General features: G+C 40.8%; 4 protein-coding genes across 9 annotated transcripts; 2 read left to right on the top strand and 2 right to left on the bottom strand.

The window, feature by feature from the left end:
• Positions 1–594: 594 nt before the first annotated feature.
• fn3krp (fructosamine 3 kinase related protein) lies at positions 595–2,355 on the bottom strand. The gene is made up of 6 exons (XM_079565415.1): positions 2,096–2,355; positions 1,797–1,945; positions 1,628–1,719; positions 1,478–1,560; positions 1,293–1,415; positions 595–990 (listed from the first exon to the last, which is right to left on the bottom strand). The coding sequence occupies exons 1-6, from the start codon at positions 2,234–2,236 to the stop codon at positions 652–654; spliced, it is 927 nt and encodes a 308-aa protein (XP_079421541.1). The 5' UTR covers positions 2,237–2,355; the 3' UTR covers positions 595–651.
• Positions 2,353–3,582, top strand: arl16 (ADP-ribosylation factor-like 16). 2 transcript variants are annotated; one of them, XM_079565416.1, is made up of 5 exons: positions 2,411–2,615; positions 2,863–2,918; positions 2,979–3,098; positions 3,173–3,288; positions 3,362–3,582. In XM_079565416.1, exons 1-5 carry the CDS (start codon positions 2,441–2,443, stop codon positions 3,525–3,527), a joined length of 633 nt encoding a protein of 210 aa, XP_079421542.1. In that variant the 5' UTR covers positions 2,411–2,440; the 3' UTR covers positions 3,528–3,582. The 2 variants fall into 2 exon arrangements, with proteins under 2 accessions (XP_079421543.1, XP_079421542.1); XM_079565417.1 differs by lacking the exon at positions 2,979–3,098 and having other exon boundaries at positions 2,353–2,615.
• A 185-nt stretch (positions 3,583–3,767) lies between these two features.
• epn3a (epsin 3a) lies at positions 3,768–14,118 on the bottom strand. Of its 5 annotated transcripts, none has more exons than XM_079564873.1 (11): positions 13,915–14,118; positions 11,072–11,754; positions 8,129–8,247; positions 7,474–7,554; positions 7,087–7,176; positions 6,875–6,935; positions 6,567–6,644; positions 6,247–6,411; positions 6,093–6,173; positions 5,772–6,011; positions 3,768–4,739 (listed from the first exon to the last, which is right to left on the bottom strand). In XM_079564873.1, the coding sequence occupies exons 2-11, from the start codon at positions 11,652–11,654 to the stop codon at positions 4,444–4,446; spliced, it is 1,794 nt and encodes a 597-aa protein (XP_079420999.1). In that variant the 5' UTR covers positions 11,655–11,754; positions 13,915–14,118; the 3' UTR covers positions 3,768–4,443. The 5 variants fall into 5 exon arrangements, with proteins under 5 accessions (XP_079420999.1, XP_079420998.1, XP_079421001.1 ...); XM_079564872.1 differs by having other exon boundaries at positions 6,567–6,678; positions 6,852–6,935; positions 8,129–8,217; XM_079564871.1 differs by having other exon boundaries at positions 3,772–4,739; positions 6,567–6,678; positions 6,852–6,935.
• Positions 14,119–19,271: 5,153 nt separating this feature from the next.
• On the top strand, positions 19,272–20,809 carry rasd2a (RASD family member 2a). The gene is made up of 2 exons (XM_079564984.1): positions 19,272–20,078; positions 20,161–20,809. The coding sequence occupies exons 1-2, from the start codon at positions 19,541–19,543 to the stop codon at positions 20,676–20,678; spliced, it is 1,056 nt and encodes a 351-aa protein (XP_079421110.1). The 5' UTR covers positions 19,272–19,540; the 3' UTR covers positions 20,679–20,809.
• Positions 20,810–21,789: the final 980 nt, after the last annotated feature.

Raw genomic sequence — 21,789 nt, 5'->3', positions numbered from 1 at the left:
TTTTTTTTTTTCTTCGAAGCCATAGCCTTATTATAGTTTCAGTGTTTTAGCTTTGGACATTTTCAAAATGATGAAACAGGAAGCACAAGGATTCAATTATGTCTTCTTTATTGTAGCTGTCTGGTACTAACAACACAATACAGTTTTTTCTGTTGGTAAAATAGAAGGAAAAATAGGAGGCCTCAGAGTGCATGGAGGCCCCAAAAAGCTCCCAAAAGTCTGCTAATCAAGCCTGAAATCTAAAACTCACTTGGGGATGACTTCATTTAAAATCCTATATATTGAATCAACTTTTAACACTTTGTTTTAAATGGAGTAAATTATGATAACTGAGGCCCCCTCATGGGATGTTTGGATCTCTCGATACTCTGGAATTTGGACTGTGGGTCATTACAGAAAGGTTTTCCGTTTTATAAAAAACATTTTTATTTTATACAACGGAATGTCTGGTAAAAGTGTCAGTGCCGATTTAAACGATTTAAATGTTAGAAAGATTAGTTGTACTTGTTACAGCTAATGGAAAAATAAATATAATTACTGTCAGGCTATATGAGGAGGAGGATTATTAGAGGGTTATTTACAGCATTTTTTACATTCCAACATACATGGAATGTATATGTAATAATTTGGTCATTTAAAATAATTTTAAGACTATTTTACCAGATCTTTCATGATTCTTATTGAAGAGCCTCTGTAGCCACCCCCAAAGTGGTTCCAGTGATTCAGGTAGTGGAAGAGTTGGTAAAGTTGATTTCGTTGAGCAAAGCCTGGGGCCTTTGGGATTTTCTCATGGTACGCAGAGTAAAAGGAATTACCAAAGCCTCCAAACATCCCTGCAATTCCTAATTCATACTCAGAATGGCCATAAAATGAAGCCGGGTCAAAGATGACAGGGCCTTCAGCACACTCCGCCACATTGCCGCTCCATAGGTCTCCATGAATCAAAGCAGGGACAATTTCCACATCTTTGAAAAACTGTGGAATCTTGAGCTGTAGAAAAGTACAACTGTCAGTAGTGAGATCCAAACTTTATTTCTGTAGTATGTTTAAAACTGTTATAGCTGATCACAGTGTTAAGCAAAAATATAGAGATAGGGAGTTCCTTATATGGTTTTCAGCTTATGTCCCTTGAAAAAGAGACCATTCCATATTCAGGAGCTGTAATTCCTGAACCTTTACTTCAGACTGGATGCACCCTATCATCTAAGCTGGCAGTCTTTACTTTAAATTTGATAAAGGCTTGAATTAGCAATTGATGAACAGAACTAAATTTTGGTAAATTTTGGAGATACCTGCAACTTTGCCCATAGCTCCCTTGATTCTTTGTCTCCGTACGATTTCTCAATTAAGTCCAGCTGATGCTCAAGTCGCTGTCTAGTGAAAAATGTGACCCAGTCCTCCTGCCAATCATTAACCTGAGGGAAGAGCAAAAATAATGCATTAAATAGAAATGTGTTTCATACATTTGTGTGCTTACCTGTGGTAGGTATCCACAGCATGTAGGCACATCAAATCCAAATTTCACCACAGCATCTAAACCCACCTGTTCAGCTCCATTACCTAAAAAGAGCTAATGTGAATGTAATACATGTGCACAAAGTTTCACATTAGTGTCACTGTGATTTACCTACTGTCTGTTGATCTTTGTTTAGTTTTTCCAACTGCCTCTTGTTATGAAGATGCATGTCTGCCAGTTGTTCGCCAAGGTGCCTTGAATGCCTGTATAGAGGTAACACTTGCATTCTGTGTTGGTAGGAGGAGAATGTAGAATGAGGGAGAGAAATAAAAACACTTACTTGCTAAGACCTTTCATGTCCAGGTGTTCCATGACAAGTACACATCCTCTGTCAAGCTCGATCACCTTCACAGGCTTGGGGACCTTAATTGTTGAGGTTTTTAAAATGGCCTCAAGACTTGCCATTTCACCATCAAACATTAATTTGGCCTGAAATACATTTTGGTAAATTAGTGTTTGATTAAATTGTTGTGCAGTGTGGTTGCGTTAAACTGCAAGAAAACGACGAAACGACGAAATCATGCCTAGGCTAGCTCAGACCATAACAATAAATAAAAAAAACCCACAAAAAAACAATACCTCGCTCTTATGATTGATCTTGACAAACACTCTCCCGCTGTCAGTATCATAACTTTGACCCTCACTAATACAACCGCCTCCTGAGTGACCAGCTGGCTTGAGCAGTGAGGTACCCAACTCTTGCTTTAATTTGGCTTCCATCGCTGTGTCCTTTAATGGACGAATAACGAGGCAAACTTTTGTTTAGCAGGTTTAGAATGGGATTTGTTCGATTTGTTCCATGGTGCGTGTACTCTGTTTTGTTTCCTGTTTCACAACCAATTGGGTGCCACAGCTTCTGCTCAGATGATCAACCTGTCTATGTGTCCAATCATAAGGAGTCCCTGCGATCACGTGGATATCACCATGGTGTCGGATGAGGCTGTCGGGGCTAGCTTGTGGGCTATGCTGGCTAATTGTTGTCGCTGGATTAAAACCCCGCTTTGTCCTTGTGGACAAACTGAAATGAACAAGAATGACATCTGTCTGCTGCTAGGCGCGACGGGTGTTGGAAAAACCTTGCTGTTAAAGCGTTTGCAAAATATCCTTTGGATTTATAGGTTTATTGTCGTTACTGAGCTGAGCTAACAACGGTGTGCATCACTACTAGAAGCGTTTGCAATAGTAATTGACTATTTAAGTTATTTGCTGAATTAAATTAGTGACGCATTCATTAGATCAAGCAACACATACGTGCAGTCTTTAGTTAATTATATAAATTGCTCGATGTTTTCCGTAGTTCTACCACGACTCTGTTGATGCTGTCAAAGTTCTTAACATATTTCTATGGTTCAGTATACATGGGTTTGACGAGCTTGGCGCACCTCCTTCCACATTACCAACGGTGAATAAGATTTAACATCTTATGTCATAATGCACTCTTCTAAAATCTTCTTTATCACAGGTAGGAACTAACCTAATAGACATAAATCTGAGAAGGAGAAAGAAGGTGACGCTGAGAGAGCTTGGGGGCTGCATGGGCCCAATATGGCCAAGTTATTACCCAGATGCCTCCTCATTAATAGTAGGTTATTTACTTTAAACATGGACGATGACACGGTAGAATAAAAGTAATGATTGTTTGATGTCATTTTTCAGTTTATGGTGGACTCATCCAACATCTCTCAGGTATCTTCTTCCTGTATCCAGCTCCTGACAGTTCTAGCTGCTGAGCCCCTTCATGGTGTATCTGTGCTGTTAATCTTCAACAAAAGGTATTTTTGTAACAAAGTAACAACTTTTAAATATTTATTACATTTGTTGATGTGTTGTAACTCTGTCTTTTAGGGACATGTCTTGTTTAATGAGTCTCATTGAAATGAAGTCCCTTTTTCGATTAGAGGATATTATCGCATCTGCCAGTCAACCCATCACAACACTAGAACTAAGTGCCTCAACTGGACAAGGGCTTCAGGAAGTGCTCAACTGGCTGGAGTCGGTCACTGTCAAATAGGTCATACAAGCATTTATTCCGTGTGTATTTGCCAACGCAACCTCACAAATATTGATAATGGATCTTTATATAGTTTAGTTTTATATAGATCGTTTTATATGATGATCCGCTGTCAGGGTTTGAAGCATTGTACAAATGAAATTCTAATATACATGAATGATTGTGTCAAACTGAACAAAGTAACTTGAATAACCTGCTATGACAAATTTCTGTTTTTGTATCATATGGTTTACATGTACAGTTGAATTTGTTATTGTTTTTTTTACACTTAGCATTCATAAGAAAAAAATCATATTTGCTTTATCAATGTTGTCCCATGCAAGTAATACTCCATACCACAAGGGGGTGTACTTGTTATAATCTAAATCAGAGGGATTATTATTATAATTATCCCCTGGTAGACATAAAACAAAACTGATTAGCAGATCATCTTGTAGCATTTAGAAACTACATCATTTATTCCAAGCACCTCATAATATCACATATGCCAATTTGTACGTCCATTTTGCTCCTAATTCACGGTGTTTCCTGGCAGAAACTGAGCAGGCAACAATGAACTGGAAGGGAAACACAAAAAAACGAGATGCTGCAATCCAGTTAGATATTATAACTAATAAAAATGTCCACATATTGTTCCCTTAAACACTGTTATCAATGTGCTTTTTGATATTTTTGCATTTGATAGTGTCACAGAAAAGTTCAGGTAGCCAATTTCTCTTGACTAAAGGCTGACATCATTGCTTAATATTTTCCATTCAGCGTTACAAAGTCCTGTTCCAAGTTGCATCACTCCAGGTTACATCATATTGCATTTTTATAAAGACTAAGAATCATACAAGACTGCAGATCTGTTTGTGCCCATGATGGATATTTTTCCTGCTTAAATTCCATTTTCTTTAGTTCATTTAGTTGTTCCTCATAAGAAAGGGTTTTGACTGGCTTGTGCGGCGGCCTGTGCTCCCTGAGTGTTGCCGGACAGGGGCAGCAGGGGCTCAGGCAGGGGCCCCAGCAGACCCAGGCCCGGCTGGGTGGGATGGGTGAGAGAAGAGGGGAGGCTGGCAGGCTGGTGGCCCATAGGAAGAGGCAGCGAGGCACTATATGGAAGTGAGGCATTATTGGGAGCAGTGGAGATGGAGCCAGAACCCATTTGATTCAGTGTTAATTTGGGCTGTTCTGCTTGGAATGGATTATTGGCAGAGGGAGCACTCAGACCTTTAAAAGACAAACAAAAATGTCAATCAATATCAATTTCATATTCACAGTAAGTCAAAAGAACAAAGAACAAATCAGACCTCAAATCGTATTACTATGCTATTATGTAACAGTCTAATTGTACATCATTTAGCCAGCAAAAAGGATCATGTTTAAAAGAGAAATCTTCAGGCCTGTAATACAACTATTACAGACTGTTTCTTCTACAGATTGTTCTGTTCCTAAAGGAATAGGCCACCGTTTTTAAATACTGAGATATGTTCTTACCTTAGCTTAGACGAGTTGATGTGTAGCTGTCTGGTCTTTCCGTGTGCCCTCAGTCACATAAACTGAGCACAGACGGCGTTAGCATTTAGCCTCTCCTCTTCTCATCTATGGATCCAAACGGAGGTGAAGTTAGAAGTGACCAAGCTCTTCCACGTTTTCCCCATTTAAATATGGTTACATGAGTCTTTACATAATCCAAGTATAGCTACACAAAATTAAACATGCCAATTTTCAAAACGGATAAAAAGGGGAACTATATCACAAGGCATAGTAATATTACCACGCCTTGCGATATAGTAGTATAGGCACTATACAGTTCCCCTTTTTATCCGCTTAGAAAATTGATGTGTTTAATTTTGTGTGACTATACTTGGATTGTGTACAGACTCATGTAACCATATTTAAATGGGGAAAACGTGGAAGAGCTTGGTCACTTCTAACTTCACCTCCGTTTGGATCCATAGATGAGAAGAGAAGAGGCTATGTGCTAATGCCGTCTGTGCTCTGTTTACGTGACTGAGGGCACACACGTATGTGTGACAGACAGTTACACATCAACTCGTCTAAGCTAAGGCAAGCACATATCTCAGTATTTATAAACGGTCTATTGCTTTAACCAATCATAAAAGCTTTGGTCTGATGTAAATGCCATGATAAAGTACAGCATCTGTACAAGCAAAATCTTCAGCATCAGATTTCTACAGAAAAAAAAGTGCACAAAGAACACTTCTTTATACTCGGCGTCAAAGTTTAATTGATATTTACCTGAAAAAAAAGGGTTTTTGTTCTGCTGGGTATTCACGGGGATTAAACTGTCCAAATTTACAAGCGATGCAGCAGCTGGATCAAGGAATGACTCGGGTGTCCGACACGTGCGAGTGCTGTATGGAGGAGGCAGGTTTTCCCTTAGATTTGCGAGGTCAAAGAGCTCAGGACTAGCCGCTTCCCCTCGTCCGTTAATGCTTAGGTTACCACCATCCATAGCTTCATCAAATAAATCACCATCTAACAAAGTAGGATCGTGTTAATTTCACACAATTATTTAAAAGGAAAAAAACGTATAGATTAAATTAATGATGGACAAACCCGATGGGCTGCCAGGTCGAGGAGAGTGTTCTCTTCCAGCTCCTAGGATTCTTTCAGATGGTGCCGCAAATGGATCTACCCCTAAAACATTCAAAAATCTATTATTTTTGTATTCACTTGATACATATGCTTGAATGAATTGATCTATGCAAACCTGCACCACCGGATAAAGCCCATGTACCGCTGTTGGAGGCAGGGATATTGTTTGGTGGGGCGTCCCATGGGTCAATGGAGGCCTGGATTGGCTCCCAGGGTGGAGGGGGACTGCTTGGAGGTGCCATCCATGGAGAATCAGGTCTCGAAAGGCTAGTGCCATTATCTTAAGAGAAACAAATAAAATAGTATGACAATTCTGGTGGTTGAGCTTCCCGGATATTAAAATCACATTAAAAGTGATTTTTAAAGAAGCAGATGCAAATGAGATTTAAAATAATTGAAAACAAACATTTTGAAGATTTATCATGAGAGACTGACCGAGAGAGTCCCAGGGGTCCCTGATTCCGCCTCTTGCAGCCGCCAATTGTAGGTCCCGAGGAGGCGCATCTGAAGGCACTGCGAAAACATCTACCAGGTCCATAAACGATGTCTGACCAAAACATAGAACGAAAAGTACAAAGCAAGTGTTTATAGATAAGATTTTTACATTTCAGTCAGTCTAAAATTATTTCACTGTGAGTGTGTTTGCAATGTGACTTGTCTCATTGTTACTAGCTCCTTAAATTCCCCATTTATGATATCTCATACCCCATTAATTCATACCCCGCCTTTAGTCTCCATCTCACGTTTGCTTTCTTCAAGAGCCCTCAGCAGCATTGACTCGTCTCCTTGGCGACTGAGCTGCTCCTATCAATTAGCACACAAACACAAACACACACAAAATATTTTAGGAAATACGGTATATATACCTGTTAACAAAATGTACATGGATTCATTCTTATTTCTGTCTTTATTTAGTATAGTTGGATTATGGATATGTTTATTTCGCACACTCTACCTGTTGGTGCACCTCTTTGCTCAAATTCAAGGCCAACTGAAGCTGGGCGTCTTCATCCAAGTTCGCATTGGCCGGTGGAAGCTGGACTGGCTGAAAAGATAACATTTAGACAGATTTGAAGACAATAAGAAATGTCTACAGTCTCCAACATCAGTCCAGTGGCTGAGATGCTGTTTGTAATCTCAGCACTGTACTGGAGTTGGTGCTGGAGAGCACTTGAGGTTAGTGGAATAGAAAGCTGCAGGCTCATTGGATTAGTCTCAAACCTCTGATACAATTAGAATGCAGTTTGCTTTTTAAGGTGATGAAGTCCAGAGATCAAATCCAGGCAGAGTAAGAAGTGCATGCATGTATCCTTAGGGGAAAGGTACCCACTAAGTTAACTACCTTCTTTGAATCCTCCTTGCTGAGACTCATAGCGATTTGCAGCTGGGTCTGTTCATCAATATCCACAGTTGGAGGAGGGGGCTAGGGTCAAGTAGGAAGGATTAAGAGGAAGACTAATCAAAGGTGAAGGCATACTTGACTGATCTATTGTGATCACAAAGATGATATGGAGGTGGAATGGGGACATCACAATGATTATATGGAAGAGTAAGTCTCAATTTGGTCATTAAAATCACAGTGATTTTCTTTAGACACACAGTCAGGGCAGATACAGTCACTCTCTCATGCAAAACACACAGGACAACTTGCCATAATAAGACAAGAGCTGGCTGTTGGAGCAGGGCGGATCAATGCATGCTGCCTGTCTGGCTTCTCATGCTTTCAGCAGTCTCCGAGCTCCTCAGCATCACTCACACTGATTGGTCAAATTCCCATTATTGGCCACATCAGAGGCCGTTGATGATATCACTTTCTAAAGCTTTCTGGTAAACGGTAGCCGGCAAGAGAGGCGGCCTGTATTGGTGTTAAATGGCCTGAACAGATGGTGTTTGAGCATGAGAATCACGAAATGTTTTACTGTGGCATAACTGCATTTGTTAACTGTGGAATGGACATGATCCGTGTGGTGGGTCTCAGTGAGTGCATGAGATAGTACCTTCTCACTCTCCTCTCGGCTCATGGCCAGGGCCAGCTGCAGCTGCAGCTCCTCTTCTCCACTGGTCTGTGGCCGGGCCTGCTCTATGTCTGCGGGAAGGCGAGAAGAGGAAGAGGAGGCTGAAACATAGGAAGAAAAGGATTTGGATGTTTAGGGAGATGACATCCCTGAAGGCACAAGGGAAATATTGAATGAGAATAGAATTAGGGAGATTTTAGTGTCCGGACAGAGCCTCTACTGGCCGTGCATGTTAATTCTGATCCACAGCCTGCTGTTCGGGCATTTGCTGGCATTGCTTGCCACGGTCTGCCTAACTCGGCCTGCCCCGAGAACAATGGCCCGCCTGTGTGCAAGTCAGGCCAGTGGAGGGGGAGAGGAATGGATGAGCTGGAGTGGGGCCTACCTTATTACCCTGAAACTGGGTGGGTTCCAGGATGCAGGAGCAGATTTGAGCAGCAGGGGGGAAGAGTGGATGGGTGGGTCAGAGGGCTAAGACAGGGCAGTGGGGTGCACCTCGGCAAACCATTCCTCAGAAATCAATTGCATCCACTGTGCTGCCCCTAAATATCGGAATTGTGTTGAAATGCTTGTTGGTAATTAGCTCAAGCCAACTGGCTGACCCCCACCCACAACATCCATCAGCTTTTTATCCACCACTCTAGTCTATTCAAACACTGTCTGAAAATGCAACACCTGTCATCTTTATTCTTTCCCCTCAATATTCAGATTCATGTTTGTCAACACTGTGTAAAATAAACACTATTCTCAGCGCTAAAAACTTTGTATTGTTTGCATAACAGCAACAAAAAGGCCAGAGGTTGCATTCACATGATGTCGCAACATTCTGAAGAGACTTGTTAATTTGGTTAATAGCTCTGTAATGGCTGGAACTATTCACATGAAACAAACGTCTTCTTTCTCAGCACATATTAACTAGGTCAAAGTACTGTCTCATTAAGGTGTCCAAAAGTGGTGACAAATTTCAAATGATGTGTTTGATGTTGGTCAGATGAAAGGAGTGACAGGTTTGTGAATCCAATCACTTACAAATAATAATCAGGTTCAACATTTGGAGATTTCTTTTCAAAACTGTGTCTCTCCTTTTAAGAAAGTTTAGGCACTTGCTCAAACTAAAATTGTGACATGACATTCAGAAAGACATGACTTTCGAGAATGTCATGAACGCAACCTGTTGACTAATGGTTTTGTGGTTCTCTTATGTTGCGAGTTCTGTGAGAAAAATGCATCTGTTTTCCCTGGAACCGGTTTTGACAAGAATAAACATATTTGATATTTATTTGTTTATTTGTTTGGGACAGTGCGTGTTAATGAACACACATGGGAGACTAATGTGCCATGCCGGATTGTAGCCATGGATTAATTTATATCCGGTGTCCCCACAGTCATACAAACAAACACACTATCAATGGAAGATCTCAAGTAAATACGTTGGATACAAAGCAACTTTTGAGACGAAAAAAAGCGATAAAAGATCAGATAAAAAACTGCGGGCAGGATTATGTGTACACTGTGAGATTGAACCCTGAGATCAAAGAAAACCAAAGCTGTGGCACTTTGATAAAGCCACACTGGGTTTTTGAGAAACACACTTGAATAAACATCACAGGCCACACACATCTGTTTAACACTTTCAAACATACACAACCGATTCATGGGAAGAAGAGAGGGTACAAGATATTGAATTTAAAGGGATATTTCAGGATTTTTGACATAGGGCCTCATTTCTTAGTTATCCAGAGTGTTGTTGATTACTGGAAATATACATTTTGAATTCATGCAGTTCTTACATTTGAAGAGTTTAGTGCTAGGCTAGTGCTAGGCTAGTGCTATAGGCTAGCGCATGTCTATGGTGACTAGACATGCAAATTCCACATGTAGTAATGCCGGCCGCAGGAAAACAAACTACTATAGATCAGGTAACCTAGCACAGTGGTTCCCAAAGTGGGGGGACTTGGGTGGGGGTCCCTGTATGATTTCCAGATGAAATAAGAAAAAAAATACTAGTATTGTTTTGAGATTTTTGAGTGTAAAACAGCCCATATTTTTTTAAATCCATCCAAATATTAAAAATAAACAGTTTAAATACATAATTCCTTGATTTTCTAATATTTTTCTGCCTTAAAGTCGCCTAAGAGGCAATAACTTTATACAATGGGGGTCCCGAGTTGTTTTTTGGGTCCCAGCCAAATAACTTTGGGAACCCCTGACCTAGCACATCACTCCGCCGCTGCGTAGCTTACAACCAGGAAGCTGACGCTGCTCAAATATAACTTCTTTTAAATGCAAGATGGTTATATTACAAAATTATTCGGTCAACACAGGCATTTATATCAGTAGTCTGGTGTTATAAGTGATTTGCCTCAGGTGCACTGTGCTTGGGTTAGACTCGCATCACTAAACTCTTCAAATATAAGGACTGCATGAACTAAAAATATATATATATATATTATCTCCAGAAATCAACAACACTCTGGATAACTAGGAAATGAGGCCCAATGTCAAAAATCCTGAAATATCCCTTTATGGAGGTTATATGCGAAAATGCAAACAATATACACCAACACATTTACTACTCTGTTGCTGATTCAACTGAACTTCTGCATTAGTGAGAGAAATGCACACGGGGCCTCTGATCCTTTGTAACATGACAGCTAACATGGGAATGAAAGGAATGTTCAAATGAAGGAAAAAAATTATCAAAATAAATCTGACAAAACAATGTTAAGCATCTATTTACATTAATTCAGGCATATTTTACTAATCTTTTTCCTGTGACCTCTGATATCAAAGATGAACAGCAGTTTATCTACTGATTATTAGCTTATGACCTGAGCATTCCAGATGAATTGCAAATCACATGACACATTTTTGAGTGTTAGATAATAGAAACCATTCATCACGGCTGTCATGGATCGTACTTACGCTGAAGGGACGACGTTCTCCTGCACCTTCCTGACTCATCCCCGTAGGCTCCAGCCGGGTGGCTTGTGCGTCTTCCGGGATAGGGAGGGGGCGTGGAGCTGAACGCGGTGCTCACTCCAGCCATACGGTTCTTGGTCTTCAGCGCCTGGCTCCTCTCCTTTTTCAGCTTCTCCTCGTCCCGCAGCAGACCCACGAGCTGCTTGGCCTTCTCCCTCACGTTGATGCCCTGATCCCGCCCATCCTTGTCGATGTACTGGAAGTCCCTCAGTGTCTGGATGGAGTAGTTTTTCTCCCTACACTCCTTTGCCACTTGCTCTGAGCCCGTCTTCACCAAATAGTCCATCAGGGTCAGTGCCTTGTAAACATGTCGCCAGTTCTTCCCATGGTCATTGAGCCTCTTCCACAGCATACCCATAACTTCAGCAACAGCCACTACGTTGAAAGTCAAGTCCGCAATTTCTGCCATAAGTGACGTGGGGGGCCCCCAGGGGTCATTGGAGGTGGCCTCGCGGACCTTGATCTCAGCCTCCGTGTAGTTGTTGACCACATTTTTCATCTGACGGCGAAGCGAAGAGGTCTGCATGATGCCGCTGGCTCTTATAGTTAACAAAATAAAACAACACAAGGCCGCCCGCCGGGAATCCTTTGTAGATCAGTGTAGATTAAATTTACACACAAGGTTTCTGTAGAAATAGACAACACAAATTATATCAAAACCAACAAATTGTCTTCCCTCCAATTACATGAACATCTAGTTTCTTAATAGTAACCGAATCCAGCAAAAGAGCCAACAACAAAATTGAATCTACACATGTCCAGATGCATAATCTATAATCAGATAGTTCATGAGGATTGAGAGGGATTAGGGAAAATGGTATATTTATAATGGAAGATTCAATTTAAACTAATCAGACCATGTGGCTGGAGGTGTATGGTCTAATCTTACAATGGTTACAGTTTACGATTGATTTACAGTACACAGTGCACAGACAACAAATGTATGATTTCACAATATATGGAAGGCCATTTTTTCTTCCAATAATCAGGTGTAGTAGGGCCAATAACCCATAGCATGTATTCTTTTACCTTGACTAGGCACAACAACAATTTGTAAAAGGTACATAAGGAAATGAACAAAACCAACTGATATTATCAGGCTTCAGCTATAACTAACAAGCAGGCATACAAATGTCACTTGAGTCTTATCATGAAAAGGGAGAGGCCTCAAGTCTATTGACCAGTTTGAATAGTTTATGTTTGCAGACTTATTAGGAATTCACAAATCAGTCACATGGACATTGGACTGAAAGCCATTTGAGCAAAATGCATGTACTGAAATGTTGAGCTTTGAGTCATACTTAAAGTACACAAAAAAATGTTTTATATAAGTGGTTTTGGGATCAATATATATGATTCACACATTTTATTTAGAATTTGGTCCTAGTGAGGACTCTGAGGAGGGTTTTATCAACATGAAAAAGTGGTCAGTCAAGTCAAATGTTTTGGTGTTAAACTTCTTAAGCCAGTGTATACTATACAATAATAATGTCACATTAATTACTATATCGAATTACCGTTGAATAAATGACAAAAAAAATAATTTTTGGGCTCAGTATTTATCGAAAGTACATTTACTTTTACATTTACTATTGCTTTTTTTGTTTATTGTAACTTAGAAGATATGTTTGTAGGTGCTTTGAAAACAAGACATTACTGTGAATTCCATTTTTTTAATTTAGTTTCGGTGGCATAAAACGGTCTTCAAAACTATCATATATCAGACTAAAAAATATTGTTATTGTGACAGGCCTATGTAAGAGGACTAGGCATTAAATTGTGCCAGTGGGGGTGGGGGTGCACAAAAATGCTAGGGTTAGAAATGCTGTCTCCGTCAGAATCGGGTGTTGGTGCTGGGTAGCCGATCATCACCATTTGACCATCAGATAGTGATTTGGTCATTCAAGTTTTTTTTTTTCAAATACTGACAATTTCCTGCAAACAAAATGGGGGGAAACAGTGTAATTCAAATCTTTGCATAAAATGTAGGCCACGTATATATTGAATTTCTGATGTTATTTTGGTTATAATCTTTGGCCATGGTGAAGATTTGGTTTACTTTTATTGTTACTTTTTGCTGTATTCACTGTCATCTTGTCAAGGTTGCTGAATGTGCTACGCCCCAGTGCACATATTGATAACCATTCATAAAGGTAACATGAGATAAAAATCCATACAGCCAAATGCTGCCATTGCCAAGAGTTAAGTGAAATAGGCCTACTTGGACAGTATGATCATATTTTGATTCTGGAATGGAGCAAAATGAATTATGCCTCATAAGCTATAGAGGAAATTAGCAATTCAACTAAAAAGCAACATTTTGTGATCAGTCTAGCCTTGATTTAGCCTCCATAGTTTTTTGTTTTTTTTACCTTTGAATTACTAACCATGACCTACTTGTGCTACCCCAAAGCTAATTCTAGAAAGAGCTTCTGGTCCTTTTTTCTCCCACTCCTGACCTTGCCATATCACTCCTTTACTCTTCCCACCATATCCAGTAATATGACACGTAATCTTATTCCCCTAATAGAAAGGAAAAGCAATCTGAATCCAGTTTTGGCTTAGTTCATAGTCTGCAGCTGTTTCGGAGCTGGGTAGAAAAAAAATCCGATTGAAACTCCCATGAAGCCCCCCTGTCCCAAACTAGGACGAACAGAAAAGCGAACTCCCATCAGACTGCACGGTGCGTCAAATGTTGCGTTTCAGTAGCGTGACTCAGCTCTCTTAAAAGTTAAAATCTCGTGAGAAAATCCGGTCAAGCCATATAGGATTACTTCCCCTCTTACCTTCAAGTCATGGCGCCTCAGAGGGGTCCCAACTTCGGGAGGTTTGGGGCAAAAGAAGAAGGAAAAGATACGCCTTCCCCCGTCGACATTCCTGTCCCCGTGCTCTCTCTCTCTGCCCGAACTAGTGCGAAAGCAAAACAAGCGCAGATCGACGGAGGTGAGCCCCCGAAATCCTGCGTGAAACTTAGTTGGATGTGTTAGGAAATGTAAAGGCTGCGAGGGGAGAGACGGGGCTTTGCTGGAGGAACACAACACCACTCCACTTTTCTTACACCAAAAAAACCCAATGAAAATGGATGGAAAGGGGCGAGCTGGGGAGGGAGGAGGGAGGGAGGGAGGGAGTGCTGCTCGGTGCATGCGGAGTCAGACTTAACCCGTTCACTGCCGATGCGTCCCGAGCAGAGCAGCTGAGAGGCTGGGTCAAAACAGATACAGAAAAGACTTGGTAACTATTGCTGGGTTGCAGGTGACAGCTTTCTGAAGGCCTCTATTATTATTATATAGAGGTAAAATGTAGTTTTTGAGGACATTGTTTGTCTTGTACAGAGAGATCATCCCAGTGACTGATATTAATGATCATTTTTGTAATTCATACATTGTCTTTAATACTGTTTATAGGAAAAACTGGCTCCTTTCCCACCACTGGGTCCTGTTACATCATCACATTAGAGAACCTGCAACCCAGCAATAATGTTACAGGCTAGAGGTGCTTCATTTATTTAACCATTTTGTGTTTCCATTTGTAACCTATAAACAGAATATTTTCAATCTGCATACACATTTTGTAACACCGGATATTTATTGTGACAACGTCTATGCCCCCATTATAGTTCGCCCATACATGAACACCGTGTTTTTGTTCTCAAACCTTTCCCTGCTAAGTAGGCCACTTCATAAAATATTTTGAGACTGACTTCAAAGTACCACCACATGAAATAAAGGACCTTATATATAGGCCTTAGATCAAGGTCAAATCAGGACTAAACCTAGTCTAAAAAGAGTCTAATATTGCACAACCCGAAGAGGCCCAAGAACCACTAATACATTCACCGCAGTTTGAGAACCACTGCAACAGTTGAGGGTATTTTACATAAGGTGACATAACAGAGACATGCTATTCAGGCCTTTGTAATTATTAACAAAAATGACAGACACTCCTGCACTTTTACCTTTTAATCTCCATAGAACAGGACAAGGTGGTTGCAACCTGCTGTCTTGATTCACGCCTACACTAGACTTCCTTGAAGAAACCACAAAAATGCTTTCCCCTTTTGTTCAGAGTAATGTTATCCCAAAGGGCACCCAAAGAAGTGCATTTCCTCTACAGCAGCGTCATCATGCCACAATACTGCTTACTTATTTATTGCCACTAATGGGATTCCGTCTGAAGCACATCTTATACATTATACATAACGGAGCCGTTCAAACTTGTGTATTTTGTCTGTGATACTGTATACAGATAATCTTATTGCAGAGGAATAATACGGTACGTCTTGAGGTTGACTGAGCAGGATATACAGGAAATACCAGCTCCACCTTCAGCCAACAAAGACACGTCACTTACGACATGACAATAGGACAAAGTGTAAAAAGTTCAGCCACCAGAGAGAAGCTATGGTAAACAACATACATTTGAATGTTCTGTGACATATTTGTTGCACAAGTGAAAGTCTTACAAAACGTGCCTGGATGGACTCTTTGTGGTTTTTAAAGAAAAAGGCAACACATCTACAACAGAACTTTTATCAAACTGAATATAGCATTTAGTAGAGTTGTTATGTTCAGTTACAAACTGGTTTTAGCCGAGGAATTTGGCCACTGCTTTCTGATTGGATCATTGTCTTGTGAACCATGTAAAACTCGCACATCATGGACAACTCTTACATCTCATCTGGGGAGACAAATGGGAGCTGCATTTACTTGAGTAGTCCAACATGTGCCAAAAGGAAACAGCCATCAAGGGTGCTTTAACATAAACAGTACAGCTATTAAGCTATTCTTACTTGCTGCTGCTGCTACTACTGCTACTTTTTCATAAATATTTATCAGTTAATTATGCTCCAGGATGTACTCAGAACACACATTTCCCCAATCATATCTAAACTGGTCCACTTGCTCTCTACCTTTGAATAACAAGTGCTATATCATTGCTCATAACATTGTTTGTCTCATTCATCTCCTCAGGCCCTCCTTCTGCTTGTCCTGCCTCTCTGCATCTGTATTTTCCCTGCAAACAGAGGCTGCTGGAGCATGCTTTGTCCACCAACAAAAGCCTGGTGAGGTCAGCACAGACGGGGGGCACACACACGGGGGACACAGAGGGAGGAGTGGGAAGTGATAAATAAAACTAGCCAATGCTCACGCCTGATGTCATGTGGGAGGAACATGGCTACGAGGGCGTGTGTCTGACTGGGTATCCTCGTGGGAACTTGGGACTGTACTGTGATGCTAATTCATGATGCTGTTAGAGTCACCGAGCAATTTTTAAGGCGGCTTGTATCATCATTTTTTGCTTTTTTAATTTTTTACCTTTTGATTTTTTTTTACAACAACAATATGCAAATTCAGTTGAAATGAACATGTCAGATATTTATAATTTCTTCTGTATTTGTATTTGTGCTTGTCTATGGGGAAATTACATTTTTGCTACAACAAAGAACAGAAGCTGCAGTAAATATTAGAATGAATTGCAAACATGGAGCAAAATTATTTAATATCAATGAAGATTTTTTTTAATATTACCATTGTGATAATTCATGTTAGACAAATGCAAATTTAGCTTAGCAGTTGCAGTGTTGAGTTGAGTGTTACAGCCTTAATGCTTTGTCATCTTTCACTTCAAATGTTAATTGAGTTACTGTGTGTTCATGGTGAAGGTTATAGCCTACTACTGGCCTCTAGTGGATGTGTGTGCAGGGTCTCCATCGTCCATCCATTTTCTTCCGCTTTATCCGGGGCGGCGACAGCAGTCTCAGCAGAGATGCCCAGACTTCCCGATCACACCTCGTCCAGGTGTTCTAGGGGACCCCGAGGCGACACCAGGCCAGCTCAGAGACATAGTCCCACCAGCGTGTCCTGGGCCTTCCATGACGCCTCCAGGAGGCGACCCGGAGGCATCCGAAACAGATGCCCGAGCCACCTATGCTGGCTCCTTTCAACGTGAAGGAGCAGTGACTCTACTCCGAGCTCCTCCCGGGTAACTGAGCTCCTCACCTGATCTCGAAGGGTGCACCCAGCCAACTCATTTCGGCCGCTTGTATTTGCGATCTTGTCCTTTCAGTCATTACCCTAGTAAATAAAAAAAAGCAAATTTTTGTCAATATTTACAGGCTATTTCTCTGAATTTTCTTTGGTAATTTAATAGCATACGAAGGTCGATGGTTCAAATCCTGCAGGTACACACTGTCGTTGTGCCCTTGGGCATGACACCCACCATGCCTCTAGAGACTGACTCTGATGTATGAATGAGTGTGAATGGGTGAGTGGTTCCTTGATGTAAAGCACTTTGAGTGGCTAATATAAGTAGAAACGTGCTTTATTTTTAATACAACAGTAAAAAAAAATAACAACAAAAACTGCAAAGCCATGCAGGGAGTTTACACAGCATTTTATTAAAATTCATCTAAAATATGCAGCAAGTTGATTCAAAGCATCAAGCTGTGGGTCCAAATGCATCTTAAGTATGGAGTGGATGAATAATGCAGGAAACTGCAAGGTGACTTTGAGCATCTGCAAGCGCTATATAGCCTAGGACTAATGCATTATTATCATTAACATTATTACACATAACACATTTTATGTCTCATGGATAATGTCAATGACAATCTATTTCAAACCTAACAGTTAAACATTAAAACCTGTCTGTTCCCGGCCCTGCAATAAAGGCTTTGCAAAAACGATGCCTGGAATTATCTTGACTTAATGGTAAATGGACTCAAAAGCGCTTTACGGCAAGGAACCAGTCAGCCATTCACACAGTCATTCATACACCAGTGTACGCGGACACTGGATGTAATGCAATGTAATGATTGTATTCTAACCACATGAGCTACTACACAACACATTTCTACAAAAAATATATAAATAATAAGCATAAAGGCTGTTACAAATCAATAATAACAAAATCAAACTTTCAATGCCCAGTTTACAAATGTCCAAATGCACATGTCCATAATGTCTTTTTGTGACGATACTGCCTCATTCATGCGAGCACACTTGTTATTACAATTGCTTTTAGGTATCTGAAAACCTTGTTGTTTTTTAGTCTGCTATTCATACTTGATATGAGGAGACTGCGGAATCCATGGGTCAGTTCCAGTTGACTGAAAAACAGTTTCATACACAAGGCCATCAGGAAGCTGAACTCCCTCCCTTCCCTCCCTTCCCTCCCTTCCCTCCCCTCCCCGTGCTCCCAACCCTCACTCCCCTCCCCCTGTTCCACAATCAAAGATGAGAAAAATATAATTTCAAATCATTCAGAAATGGTCTTTGAATATACTGAGTTGAAAGATGGATCTATGCTATGACTATATAAAATAAGAAATGAACTGTTCAGATGCAAAATGCTGCTCAGCTCCAGCTCTAGTGGTGATGCAGTAGAGTCTGTGTCATGGTGACGTTGTACTGCTATTATTGGTGTGGTTACACTGAGCAATAACAATTCCCTCCTATCTCTGTTTTATTAGTTTCCAAATATCGAATGATGTTTTGTTTTTTTTAGTAAATTAATTGCAGTGTTGATTCATTAAATGTTATATAGTACAACATATCCCTAATCAGACAGGACTGCATTATTAAACAAAACAATCTCTCTGGGTTTCCATCACAAGTCTGCAGCAGTGCTTATTCAAATTGGACATGGCAGAGCAATCAAAGTGTCCTCCTTGAGAGAGACTAGCCAGCCCACTGCACTCTTCAGGTCTTCCAGAGGGGCACTTGTGAGCAGCCTCTTCATTCAGTGTCCTTCATCAAGAAGATGCTTTAGAGGACTGAACGAAAAGCAATGACTAATCCTCTACTCCAGAGCAATATGTTCCATAAATTAAAGAGTTTGTTTTAGGTTATTGTATTGGCTGGACATATAATAAATCGCTTTGCTGAGTCAGAGTTCTTTAGATTTTTCTTTGCTTACGGGAAACCAATGACAAGGTTTTGAATCAGAGAGTGCGTCTAACAGAAATGTTAGCCTGCACTTTAGAAGCATTTGGATAAATAGCCTATACGTATATCATACTGCTTCAATAGCTTAAGAATCCCAAATCAGTAGGCTTGTTGTTTAACTATCCTTCTCTAAGAAGGAGCATTGAGCAGGATTTAAAAATAGTTTTCGTACAATTTGGCACAAACGTTTCAGCTCATAGACGCCAAAGGACGCTGTGTCTTCTCTAGTGCTAATTATCACACAGAAAAATCACACGTTGAAAGTGTGTTAGTATTGGCGCAGATAATGGCTAAGCTTCTATAAAAGGAATGAAATTGTGGATGACACTTGATGACGCAGAGCGCGCGCCTGGTTCGTGCCTATAAAACTGAGTGGTAGGCTGCAGTGCGAGGAGACACAAATCGAGAGTCAGTCGGATCGATGAAACTGTGAGAATTAGGGCGTCTGTGAAAACAGAGCAGTGAGATGAACTCAACTGAGAAGCTCTACCTTCCTTTTGAAGGCATCCTTGATCTGTTCAGCATCACCGGGCAACATCCACCAGGCGCCACGAATCTTTTAACGCAGAGCGCGAAACAGTCTCCAAGGATTCAGCAGGATCTCAACGCGTTCCGTCTGTCAAAAACGCGCTCGAACGTCGCAAAAATTGTCCACAGTTGTCACGGGGAACCGGTGAAAATGACGGCTTCAGCCAGGTCCAGTTCTACCCAGCGACAGGTGTCCTGTGAAAAACTTACTAAAAAGTCTATGGATAACATGGATCTGGGCCGGATCAAGTCTCAGAACTGCCAGAGGATCGTGGTGCTTGGAGCGCCGAAGGTTGGCAAAACAAACCTCCTGCAGAGGTTCTTGGGGAAAGACTTTAAAGAGCATTATGAACCCACTAGAGAGGACTTCCACAGAAAGCTGTTTCACATCGGAGGAGAGGCGTACAGAGTGGATCTGCTGGATGCTGCGTGCGAGAGAGACTTTCCCGCAAAGCGCAGACTCTCTATCCTCACAGGTGTGTTTCATATGAATAAGAATAAACCAAAGATCTCACTGTCAAGTGTTTTACTAATAAACGTGTCTTTGCTCTCCCACAGGTGACATTTTTCTGCTCGTCTTTAGTTTGGACAGCAGGGAGTCTTTCCGAGAGGTGTGTGAGCTGCTCAGTGAGATCAGATCTGCAAAGGCAAAGTTTCTCAAGATGAAGAGTCCTGCTAAGGTCCCCGTGGTGGTCTGCGGAAACAAGGCTGACCTGAGTGGGCAGCATAGAGTCGTGTACCGCTCTGAAGTGGTCAAAACCTTGAGTGAAGACATTACATACGTCGAAACCTCCACCAAGAACAGTATAGGGCTGGAGATCTTGTTCAGAACTCTGGCCCGTTTGGGTGGCCTGCCTGAAGAAACGACCCCTTCACGTCACGAGATCATCCCTATGCTCAACTGTCAGTCTCTGTGCGCGGGGCAAAGGGGTAGAAAAAGCAGCAAGACGCAAAGGTGTGCGCCATGTGGAGCCGTGGATCCACTTGCGCGCAGACCGAGTTTTACCACGGATCTGAAAATGGTGCTTGGATCAAGCACTAAACAAAACAAACCCGAGAGGTGTCAGATTCAATGAATTTGGGCCTTCTTGGAAAACCAATTGTAGTAGTGTGCTACAATGTCATATAAAGTAAGGGGTTATACTCCTGTAGCGTCTGGCTGGACCAGAGCATTATTGTGTGAATGTAAAGATTTTTAATAAAGACTTTTGAGATAGTCATGTGCTTTTCACACTATATGTGGTTAGTTATTCTTTGGATGTCTATAACCTAGTTTTACAAGACACTGTTTATTGTAGGCATACAGTTGTGCTCAAAAATGTACATACCTTTTCAAAGAATATGAAAGAAAACACAAAATGTTTTTTTTTTCACTCATAGTTAGTGGTTGTGTGAAGCCGGAGTTCGCTCTTTTTAAATCATAATGAACAAAGAAAGTACCAAAATGACCCTGATCCAAAGTTTACATACCTAGTTTTGTATATTGCCCCCTTTAGCATTAATGACGGCTTGGAGTCTTTTGTGGTAGTTGTGGAGAAGGTTCTCTATGTTCTAATCTAATGGTAAAGTGGCCCATTCCCCTTGGTCATAAACGTTTGATTAAAGAGAGCAAAAGCTTTTCCCCCATAAATGACTTCACCAAACAATTAACTATGAGTGACAAAAAAATCTTTTTGTGTTGTCTTTCAAATTCTTTGAAAAACAGTACAAAAAAAAAAAATTCGGCCAGGGTATGTAGCCTTTTGAGCACAACTGTATGTGGTTTAAAATTAAGTTGAACCAATCGAAAACCCTCTATTATGAATGATTTACATTACACACATAGAATAGTGGAACAACAAGTGGAATGAGACTTGCACAACACATTCACTGACATGACTAATAGAAGCCAAGGTGTCTCTCGCAGAGAAGCGTAGTGAGTGGGTGACAGAAAGACAGTAGTGTGTGGATTCAGCACCACGGAGAGAGTTCAAAAACATTATTACCCAAGGTCTCTTGAACAATAGTTTTATATGGGCTAAATACAGGGACTTTAAAAAGCATTCCAACTGTGATATAAGCAGTGCAGAGCCCTGAGTACATTTCCATTTTAGAATGTTTTTGTCAAAAAACATGTTTAACAAAAGGTGCCGGTAATGAATGTCACACAGCTACGCATTATAAATGAACACGCATTTTCACCAAATT

This window comes from Gobius niger (genome assembly GCF_951799975.1).
Source record: "Gobius niger genome assembly, chromosome: 10".
In the NCBI taxonomy this organism is placed as follows: domain Eukaryota; kingdom Metazoa; phylum Chordata; class Actinopteri; order Gobiiformes; family Gobiidae; genus Gobius; species Gobius niger.
Note: the sequence above shows the minus strand (reverse complement) of the source record. Positions and strands in the feature narration are given on the sequence as shown.

Bases quoted from the DNA above. Each gene is read 5' to 3' on its own strand.
- arl16 (XM_079565416.1), top strand. From the start codon at position 2,441: ATGGTGTCGGATGAGGCTGTCGGGGCTAGCTTGTGGGCTATGCTGGCT. The intron at 2,919-2,978 runs GTGAATAAGATT...TCTTTATCACAG, and splicing joins CTCCTTCCACATTACCAACG to GTAGGAACTAACCTAATAGA. The intron at 3,289-3,361 runs GTATTTTTGTAA...TCTGTCTTTTAG, and splicing joins CTGTTAATCTTCAACAAAAG to GGACATGTCTTGTTTAATGA.
- fn3krp (XM_079565415.1), bottom strand. From the start codon at position 2,236: ATGGAAGCCAAATTAAAGCAAGAGTTGGGTACCTCACTGCTCAAGCCA. The intron at 1,416-1,477 runs GTAAGCACACAA...CTCTTCCCTCAG, and splicing joins GCTGTGGATACCTACCACAG to GTTAATGATTGGCAGGAGGA. The intron at 991-1,292 runs GTATCTCCAAAA...ACTTTTCTACAG, and splicing joins AGCTATGGGCAAAGTTGCAG to CTCAAGATTCCACAGTTTTT.
- rasd2a (XM_079564984.1), top strand. From the start codon at position 19,541: ATGAACTCAACTGAGAAGCTCTACCTTCCTTTTGAAGGCATCCTTGAT. The intron at 20,079-20,160 runs GTGTGTTTCATA...GCTCTCCCACAG, and splicing joins CAGACTCTCTATCCTCACAG to GTGACATTTTTCTGCTCGTC.
- epn3a (XM_079564871.1), bottom strand. From the start codon at position 11,654: ATGCAGACCTCTTCGCTTCGCCGTCAGATGAAAAATGTGGTCAACAAC. The intron at 6,412-6,566 runs GTCAGTCTCTCA...GTTTCTCTTAAG, and splicing joins GGACCCCTGGGACTCTCTCG to ATAATGGCACTAGCCTTTCG. The intron at 4,740-5,771 runs GTAAATATCAAT...TGTCTTTTAAAG, and splicing joins CAAAAACCCTTTTTTTTCAG to GTCTGAGTGCTCCCTCTGCC.